We start from the raw sequence: 10,176 nt of genomic DNA, 5'->3' as shown, positions 1-10,176 counted from the left end.
AATTAGTGCAAATCCCAAAAAGTTCTGATTTTTCCCATGATGATTATTTTGAAGTTTTGTTTTTTGTTTTTTTTTAATAATTTAGATTTATTTTTCCCAACGACCCGCTGGCTCCTGGCTTTTCTGGTGTCCTAAGCACAGCCTAGCCTGCCTCTGGCTCCTCACTCAGAGGTGCAGAAAAGGCCAAGGCATCACAGGGAGCACCCAGATGTCAGGGATTTCAAGGGCATGAAGTAAAATAAAAACAACCACAAAGCTGCACGTGACTCCGAGATCAGCTGTCCTCCCGCCTCACTTGGGGGACAATGAGCCTCCCAAGGTCACGCAGCTGGCCAGGGGCAGAGCTGGATCCCAGGGCGCTGCTTTCTTCGCTACACCACCCACTGGACCGTTTCAAAGTAAGGCAGGAGCCTTTTTTCCAGATGGCAAAGAAAGGAAAGATTTTGCCGGAGAAAGAGGCGGTGAAAGTGAAGATGGGCGCCAGCGTCTCGGCGTTGAGGAGGGTCACTCGGCCCGCCTCGTAGTCCAGGGCGACGCCCACGCGGCGCGGGATCTCGCCTAGCGCCAAGTCGGTGCCCGGGGAGGTGCTGGCCCAGCACTGGTGGTGCGAGAGGATCACGGCCCAGACGCCCTCCTCGGCGCTCAAGCCCATGTCCCCCTTCCTCCTCACCGCCTCCCGGGCCACCCCCACCGTGCAGCCGCCGCCGTCCCCCAGATGCACCTCCACCTGCCAGCAGTGGCGGCCCGAGGAGAACCCCGGGGAGCCCAGCACCACTGGGAGCCCTTTGAAGCGTAGGGGGCTGTCGGGCAGGTTCTGCTTCTGCCGGGTGTACTTCACTGACTTCCTGTCCTCCGAGAGGACCAGGCTTGGGCTGGCTGTCTGAGGGTCCAGGGTGACACCCTCTAGAGGGAAGAGAGAACAGTCATCAACAGAGCTGGTGGCAACCAAAAATGTCCCTATTGCAGGTGACAGTGTGCGTGGGAGGCAGAGAGATCATTGGCCTCGTTCAGACTGCCATTGGCCCAGCTTCTCTAAATCTGTTTCCCCTTCTGTTACATGAAGACAGAGGACCGCAGCTCTTCAACCTGCTCCACAAATGGTGCCGTAAGACCTTTCCCAGATCGCATTGCTTGAGAGCTTGTTAGAAACGCAGAATTTTTGGCCCCGTCCCAGACCTACTGATTCAGAACCTGCACTTAACAAAATCTCTAAGTGATTTGTCTGCGTGTTAAGTTTGAGAAGCACTGATGTAAGCATCAGAATGAAATGATGTTTGTGGAAGCAGTTTCTAAATTATACAACTGTTTAAAAGTAAAAAGCTATTTTATTTTTTGAAAATTGTACAATATTCCATTCAATAAAGAATCCAGCACAGTGCTGGGCATAAAACGGGGGCTTGATAAATATTTCTGAATGATAGTATCTATACAAGTCTCTAACATTAATTGAGCACTTACTATGTGCCAAATACTATCCTAAGCTCTTTGACTATATTAGTTCATTACTCCTCACAGCTACTTACGGGATAGCTACTATTATTTTTTCCATTTTATAGGTGAAGAAATTTGTGACCAAAGGGTAAAATAACTTGTCCAGTGTTTCCCAGGTAGCAAGAGCTAGAATAGAGAATCCACACAAAGGGGCTCCAGAGTTCATGCGTTTAACTGCTCTGTTTGCTGCCATGAGTTGAATGGTTGAGTTAATTAATGGATGAAGGAATGAATGGCTCCCAACTGCCCCCCCCCCACCTGTTTACCTGAATCTGTTTCCAGATGAAGCACCAAGTTTTCTGAGGGAAACAGAAAGAAAGATCTGTAACTTGCTCCTTACAGGCAACCCCAAGGGCATCATCTCCGAGGTACAGGGCTAGGACAGGGACAGGAGATGGTGTCTGCTTGGGTCTAATGGGAGAGAAGAGGGCCTCACCTTCCTGAACAGTCAGTCCAATGTTAGGACACAGAGCGCCTGCCCTTGGGGAGTGGAGGAGATGCTATAGCGAATGATCAGCTGAGTGGTGTGGGATCACTAAGGGAAGGCTTACCCGAGGGAGACGTCTTGAGCTGGGTTTTGAAGGCGGGGCATGTGGAAATGGGTGGAAAGCAGAAAGGCAGCTAATGGGGTGGGGAAAGCTCCGGCTCCTTCCACTTTACCTGAGAACTTTCTCATCATCTCTGGGAGAGGGAGTATTTTCTTGTGGAGATCACGAATCTTGTTGACAAGGTCGAGAGAAATGGCCTCTGGACTCACAAAAGTCTTCGTCTCACACCTGCAGACAAGTTGGTAACTTGTTAGGTCCAAATTCCAAAAATAAGGTTTGGGTGTTACAGACCAAGTAAGGGTAAACTCAGACTAAAGAATAATCTTGGGGTCTGTGGTGGATTATTAGATTAAGCATCATCTCTTTACCTTTGCTGGAAATGTATAGATACTGAAGCAAGGAGGCATTTCAGTTAGACCTAAGAGAACTAATGGTAGCTACTTGTTAAGAATTAGATGCAGGTTCTCCGAGAGAATACTTAGGCCTGTGTGACCTAGAGGCGGAAACCCTGGTGGTGCCGTGGTTAAGAGCTACGGCTGCTAACCGAAAGATCAGCAGTTCGAATCCACCAGACACTCCTTGGAATCCTTATGGGGCAGTTCTACTCTGTCTTATAAGGTCACTATGAGTTGGAATTTTCTCAGTGGCAACGGGTTTGCGGTTTTGTTTTGTTTTTCGGACCTAGAGGGGCAAATATCATTACCACTCTTTGCCTCTAGAGGGCAGTATGGCATAATTTGAAAAACAGCCTTAAATTACTAACCTGAGCTCTGTTCTATATAAGGAGAAGGGGCAGAGGTGGGAAGAAAAAAAGAGATGAAAGAAGACAGACATTGTGTAAAGAAGCCCCGGATTCTGGTCCTACCTCAGCTCTTCATAAGCTACTGGCCGTGTGACCTTGAGCAAGCACTTCACCCTCTAGGCCTCCACTTCTTCCTCAGACTAGAAGACCTCTCAGGTCCTGCTAGATCTAAATCTTCAAGACTCTTGGAAAAGCATGTTTAGACACATTCCTGATTCATAGACACCTGGATTTAATGCCCTCTCCACATGCATAGGCACATGGCATATGACAACTATTCCTAGTCGTTATGTCTTTTCTCATTCCGGGGCAGACTGCTAATGCTTACAGCAGGGAGGAAAGGAAAGTAACATATATTTACAATGCCTCCCAACTCCTGAGAGGAAAAAGGGGGTGTTAACTGGGAGAGACGGATGGAGAGCATTTCTCCCAGGTTTCATGTTTACCATATTCTTTAGAAAATATTTCCCCTTAAAACCCATTGCCGTTGAGTTGATTCCGAATCATAGTGACCCTATAGGACAGAGTAGAACTGCCCCATAGGGTTTTCAGGGAGCAGCTGGTGGATTAGAACTGCCAACCTTTTGGTTGGCAGCCAAGCTCTTAACCACTGAGCCACCAGAGCTCCATTTCCCCTTAGAATTACATTTTAAATGTGTTAGCCACTGACTTGGGTACTAATAATTTCATAGATGAAATCAGTGTTTCAGGGTCAGTCTAAAAACATAATTATTATTTACAACTTCATTTCTAGAGGAGGAAATGGGTCCCAAATACCAAACAATCAGCTTAAAAATGACCCTTTAGAACACAAATCTTTAGGGAATTTGGGTGTTTTTGTGGGAGTGAATGAGACAGTTGGCTATCAGAGTGCCTTGTTTTTCTGTGCAGCCATGTCTCTGTGAGGGCCATGAGTTTGGAGGAGCAACGAATGGGGAGTGGGCCCTACCTGCTCTGGTTGGCTCTGACATCCTACAAAAGAAAGACAAGAACATGCACTTAGTTTCCACACATTCTTCCCCTCAGGGATTCTGCACATCCTTCCTTTCTTAAAATATCAGCTCAAACTTTCCTCCTCCAGAGAGTTCTACCTGTGTAATTACCTACTCATTAGATTGTGCTTTTACATTATGCTTCCTTACTAATTTGGGACTCTGTGGCCAGTTCATTTGTGCTAGTTTCTCTACCTGAGCCTTATCCTGGGTGTGTTCTACCTCCAATGATTAAGAGATTATAGAGAGCAGGGGCCAGGCCTTGAGTTATTAGTCAGACCTGCTGTGAAACTGGATAATATAAATAATGATCATCACAACAGTTTATTGAGTTCTCGCTGTGTGCCAGGGACCACACTAAGCATTTTACATGGATCTTCTCTTACAATCTTTGCAACAATCCTGTGAGGGAAGTTTAGAGGGGTTAAGAGTACTGCCAAAGTCACACAGTTGGGAGAGCTGACACTCAAACCCAAGACTGTTTGACTCCAAGGCCTGTGACATGACTACAGTGTCTGACTTGGGCGAGTCACTCAGCCTCTCTGGGTCTGTGTCTCCTTAACCCCTCTGGGCCAAAGGAACCAGATAACCATCAGTCCCTCCCATAAGAGGTAATCACCACTTCCCTTTCCTTCTTCTCCCCAGCATCTTCCAGCCCACAGCCCAGAGTCCCCTTTCTGTGGAACTCCTCTCCTATCCCATGAGGTGGTGGGGTGTCTCTCACTTTCAGGAGCTCACTTGCTGGCTGCTGACACTTTTCTTCCAGCCCCTTGACGTGGCCTCCAAGCCGGGCCACCTCCTCTGAGACCTTTTTGATGTACTCATCCCGCTCCTTCCAGATCTGTCGCTCCAGCTCCCTCAGCCTGGCCAGTAGGAGTCGCTGCTGTTCCCCCAGCTCCTGCTGCAGCCTCTCAAAAGCCGCTTCCACCTGATGCTCCTTGGTTTCAATCTGAGTCTGCAAGGGTTAGAAAGACAGACATGGTTAGGGAGGGGCTCACAGAGCTGGGTTCCAGGAGGATCATCCACATATTTAATATAGATTAAGAGGGGTAGTGAGTAACTAGGTTCAAGACTCAGTCCCCCAAATACTACTATGGTAGAAGTAGATGTGTCTCAGGATTAATTTATCAACGATGGGGGCTGTACTACTGTCTTACCTAGAGATTCTAATAATAATGCCGTTTTATGCTCTCAGAGCCATGTTGAACTTATCAAAAATCCTTCCACATCTATGATACCATCCTAGCCCTACCATACCTTCCCTAGATTTAGGTGGAGATGATTATAATCATTTCATAGAAATTGAGGTGAAAGGAAACTGTGGTTAGAGTCAACACAGCTTAGCAGAAGAGTGCTGTGGTGTTGGTCTAAGCCATTCAGGTGGCCACCTGCACGGCATACTTTGCTAGAAGTTGGGAGGTCCTGGAGAGATCTTCCTGTCCCCAAACTCTGTCTACCAGGTCAAGGCACCAGAAATTCCTTCACTATGGACTTCCGCCTGATAACTCTGCAGCATGAAAAAAGAATTGGGAGGGAACCATAAATAGCCACATCATTAGCCCATTGTCCTCAGGGTCAGTCTTGTGGTCAGCACTAGGACCCAGGCACTAATAAACACCTTCTTGCCCCCAGCTTCCCCTCTGAAGGTGATGCCTGCAGGTAGGCTGGGGTGAGACCAGCAACAGGCTAAGAGCCAAGAGACCCAGGTTCTAGTCATTTTATCATGAACTTGGGTTTGGCTGTGTAGCCTTCAGAGCATCACTTCTCTGAAGCTCAGTTTTCTGCTCTGTAAAAAATGGGTGATAAGACCCATCTACGATTAGATGATGTCAGAACCACTTCCATCTCTAAGGTAAATGAGAAAAGTTTGCCAGTTCTTCCCAGCCCTGCAACAGATACCAGACAACAGGCTTCCCCAGTTCTGTTAAGAAACTTCCCCAGGGAGAAGGTGGTCAACAACATGCTTTTACCAGAAGCACTTGGAGTTTCTGGTCTTCCCGACACTTTATGTTCTCAATCTCATCTCTCTCCATGCTCAGAGCTTCCAACCGACTTCTGAGACGTTCCTACGGGGAGAAGAATGGGTGGAAGAGGTGGCTGAATGCAACTCACAAATATTAATCATCTACCAAGTTCCAGAAGGTCCCTGGGTGATGCAAATGGTTTGCTCTTGGCTACTAACTGAAAGGTTGGTGGTTCCAGTCACCCAGCAGTACCGCGGAAGAAAGCCCTGGTCGTGGCAATCTGCTTCTATAAATATTACAGCCAAGAAACCCTGTGAAACAGTTCTACTCTGTAACACACGGGGTAGCCATGAGTCAGAATTAATGGCAGCATGTACGGTTTTGGGTATCAAGTTCCAGGCACAATGTTAGGTGCTGGGGATTCGAGGGTGAAAAAGACGCAGTCCTTGCCCCTGAAGAGATCATCATCCAAGGAAGGAGTCAATCATAAGTGATTAAAATACAAAACGACAAATGCAATCATGGAGGTGTGCACACAGTGAGATGGGAGACAGAGGAGGTGGCAATTCTGCCTGCAGGGCTAAGGGAAGGTTTTAGAAAGCATAAAACATGTAAAGTGTGCCTGGAAAGAGAAATTTGAAGTTGGATAAGAGAGGGAGAGAAGAGCATTCTAGGAGGCAGGAACTACATTTGGAAAGTACTAGAAGCAGGAAAGAGTCCAACAGTTAAATAAAGAAACGGCAAGTACAGCTCAGTGTGGGTGGTCATGTGGTGCCTTGGGGAGAGTGGCTGAGAAATGAGCCCGCAAAGGAAAGCAGGAACCCAAGTATAAAGGGCTTGAATGCCGCGTTAAAGACTTTGGGCTTTCTTTGGGCAGTAGGGATCCATGCAGGAATTTTAAACAGGGGAGTGACGTGACTAGCTAGATTTGCCTCACAGAAGATTGGAGGGTGCTTGGAAAGGCTGAGAATGGAGACAGAGAACACGTTAGATTATACAAAGTCTGGGTGAAGGATGGTGTGAGCCTGGATTTGGCAGTGGCTGGTATGTGATGGACTACTAACCTAAAAGGTTGGTAATTCAAACCCACCCAGTGGCACCATGAAAGAAAGGCCTGATATTCTGCTTCCATAAAGATTACAGCCAAGGAAACCCTATGGAGCAGTTCTATTCTGTAACACATGGGGTCACCATGAGTTGGAATCAACTCAACAGCAACGGGCGTTTTTTTTTTTTTTTTTTTGGTTTGTGGCAATAAGGAAAGTTAAAGATTCAAGAGAGAAACATTAAGAGATGTTTCTAAGGAAACCACTTCGAGACCTGGTGACTGGATGACAAGAGAAAGATCTGAGAGGCAGAGAGAAATGAATAATTTCCCAAGACCAGATAGGAAATTTTTATAATGTTGGGCTACTGCTGCACCTCTCTTTCTCTAAAAGAAGAGCGGTGATTACAGGTTACCCTTCCCCTTCCCTCACTTCCCTCTGAGCCTCAGTGGTTCAGGTAAATCCTGTATCTCAGGTGGAGGCAGGGAGACCAAGTGCATCCTGCCCATAACCTGCAAAGGCTCCTACTCTGCACTGGGCTGTCCTTCCATAGTGAGTGAAGCCAGGAATGAAATTCTTTGTGTCACTGTGGGGCCCACAGGGAAGTAGCTGGCTCAGCTCCATGGCTGTGCGTGTCCTCTGAGGGCTGGGACTCAAGTTCTCCCTAAGACCATGAACTCCCACACATCCAAGTGGAACCACATCCCACCATCAGTCTGGGAGTTTCCTGAGTGTCCCCACAGCCTCTGGAGGAGCCTGGATGGTGCAAGCAATTTGCAATCAGCTGCTAACCTAAAAATTGGAGGTTCAAACCCATTCAGCAGTTCTTTAGGAGAATGGTCTAGCAATCTGCTTTCATAAAGATCTCAGCTGAGAAAACCCTATGGAGAAGTTCTACTCTGTAACACCTGGGGTCGCTATGAGCTGGAGGCCGACTTGATAGTGCTAACAACAATACATCCTACAGTCTCAGGGTCCCCTTCATCCAAATCCCCAGCCCATTCCCTGAAACAAACAGGTCCGAGGTAAAGCCACGCTTCTTACCCGGTAGGGTTGAATGGCCTCCTCAAGGAGCCCCACAGAGTGGGACTGGTGGGAGGGACCCTCCCTGCAGAACACACAGAGGAACTCTGCATCATTCTCGCAGAAGAAATAAATCTTCTCGCCATGCTCCTCGCAGTAGGTCTCTCCCAGAGAGCCCAGGGGCAAAGGGACCATGAGGCTCTCCTGCTGCTCCTTCTGCTGGCAGAGTGGGCAGAGCAGGACCCTGCTGGAGGGGTGGGCCCCCATCTGGGAGGGCACGGGGAGGCAGGGCCGGCAGAAGGTGTGTCCACAGGTGGCAGTCACTGCATCCTCCAGGGGTCCTGTGCAAGCAGGACAGGCGGCCCCCTCTCGGACTGCCCACAAGGAGGAGGTTGAGGACATCACAGTACCTTGCCCAGCCAGTCCCCTCAGGCCTCTGGCTCCTTCCACACAAATTTACTTTCCCCGGATTGGAAAGGAATAAGAGGCCAAGAGAGAAAGGCAGGAACGTCAGGACAGGAAGCCACCTGGCTCCACCTCTTGTGCCTTCTCAGGGCCCTCCTCTCCTGGGCCACCACCCATCAGCTAAGTGGGTCCAAATTCCAGGGTATTTTGAATTACCCAGCATTTCCGATGGCAGCCAAGGGAACCCAGTTTCTGTGTGGCTTTATAATGGCTCCTTCCGGTCCCAGGGGTGGGGAGCAGAGCATGACGTAAGGCAACAAGGAGAAGGGGTTTCCTGGAATCCCTCCCTTCACCAAGGTGGGGTGGGAAGGATTGGGGAGTGGACACTTCCTGTCAGATTGAGCAGATGAGAGCCATAAACTTCTGGCAATGAGGCATGCCCACGGCCCACGGAGGCAAAGTCCAAGCTGGAGTAGGTGTGACTGACTTCTGGAGACTCTGGGGGGGACTAGAGATTGCTCATTGGATGCTTTCCTCTGCCCTCCTTTCCTTGCCTCACCTCATCTCCCCAGGCTGGTTTTTACTCCTAACTCATCCCACCACCTAGCGCCACTGTCCTCACAGGAGTTTGGGTCACAGTGGACTTCAATTTTATTTAAACTGCAGGTAGACAAAGGCAAGAAACCATAATGCAATTGATTCATGCTGATAACCAAGTTTAGAAGACTCAATTAGTCAAAAGATAAACAGATTCAACCACATTTATCTAAGGTTTAGTGTTTTCATATTATTACATCCAACTCTGACAGCAACCTTGGAGCAGGTACCATTACCTTCATTTTACAGAGAAAGACAGGTAAACTGATGTTCCCAAGGCCACAGAGCTAGTAAGCAGTAAGGCTGAGGACAACCCAAGTCTCCTTGCTTCAAACCCTGTGCGAGTACCACACTCCAAGCCAAGATAATAGTCTTCATCCACTTGCCACTTCCAGCATGGTTCTTCATCCACTCACCTGCTGGTCTGCATCCATGGAGAAAACCACACTTCCTTCCAGTTCTCCACTGAACGATCAGCTCAGCACTCCATTTTCTCTCCCTTTTCATTCCAACTACTATGGTGAGAATAGTTAATACACTTGGTTGCTAAGAAAAAGGTTGGAGGTTCAAGTCCACTCAGAGGCATCTCTGAAGGAAGTCCTGACGATCTACTTCCAAAAAATCAGCCATTGAAAACCTGATGGAGCACAGTTCTACTCTGACACACATGGGGTTGCCGTGAGTTGGAGTCAACTTGATGGTAACTGGGATGACACCCTACCTGCTGTCTTCCCAAGAGGGCAGTTCTGGGACTGTGCTGTTTAAAATGTAAGCCACCAGCCAATGTGGCTACTGAGTGTTGAAAGGTGGGGAGTCCAATTTGAGATGTGCTGTAAGTGTAAAATATACCCTGGATTTCAAAAACTTAGCACAAATGACAAAGAATGAAAAATAACTCATTAATAGTGTTTATACTGATTGCATGTTAAAATGATAATATTTTGGATATATAAGCCTAAGTAAAATATATTATTAAAATTAATTTCACCCGTTTCTTTTTACTTTTTAAAGTATGGCTACTTGACCATTTTAAATTGCATATGTGGCTCACATTATCTTTCTATTGGACAACGCTTCTCTGGAGACACACAGACTTGCCTGGAAATTATCGGCACCCATCTTCCTGCTGTGTAACCTCGAGCAAGTTAAATAACCTCACTGAGCCTCAGTTTTCTTGTTTATAAAATGGAGATCCTAATGGCACCTACATTATAGAGCAGCAGAAGGAATAAGTAAGATCATCTGATTAAGTTGCTTACATCAGCGTAAGCTACCTAGTCATCATAAATATATGCTGACCATTACTAT

General features: G+C 47.5%; 1 protein-coding gene across 1 annotated transcript; it reads right to left on the bottom strand.

Annotated features, from left to right (window-relative positions):
• Positions 1–274: 274 nt before the first annotated feature.
• Positions 275–8,268, bottom strand: TRIM15 (tripartite motif containing 15). The gene is made up of 7 exons (XM_004387141.1): positions 7,888–8,268; positions 5,804–5,899; positions 4,558–4,788; positions 3,791–3,813; positions 2,152–2,267; positions 1,758–1,790; positions 275–903 (listed from the first exon to the last, which is right to left on the bottom strand). Exons 1-7 carry the CDS (start codon positions 8,266–8,268, stop codon positions 275–277), a joined length of 1,509 nt encoding a protein of 502 aa, XP_004387198.1.
• Between the last annotated feature and the right edge of the window lie 1,908 nt (positions 8,269–10,176).

This window comes from Trichechus manatus, unplaced genomic scaffold, assembly GCF_000243295.1.
Source record: "Trichechus manatus latirostris isolate Lorelei unplaced genomic scaffold, TriManLat1.0 scaffold00180, whole genome shotgun sequence".
Taxonomy (NCBI): domain Eukaryota; kingdom Metazoa; phylum Chordata; class Mammalia; order Sirenia; family Trichechidae; genus Trichechus; species Trichechus manatus.
The sequence above is the reverse complement of the archived record's forward strand: the minus strand, read 5'-3'. Positions and strand labels throughout refer to the sequence as shown.

What these genes read in the sequence shown, in the direction of transcription:
- TRIM15 (XM_004387141.1), bottom strand. Translation starts at nt 8,268, where the DNA reads ATGTCCTCAACCTCCTCCTTGTGGGCAGTCCGAGAGGGGGCCGCCTGT. An exon ending in AGAAACTCCAAGTGCTTCTG is followed by an intron (nt 4,789 to 5,803) that starts GTAAAAGCATGT and finishes TAACCCTTGCAG; the next exon opens with ACTCAGATTGAAACCAAGGA. An exon ending in TCATCTGGAAACAGATTCAG is followed by an intron (nt 904 to 1,757) that starts GTAAACAGGTGG and finishes TCTTCCCTCTAG; the next exon opens with AGGGTGTCACCCTGGACCCT.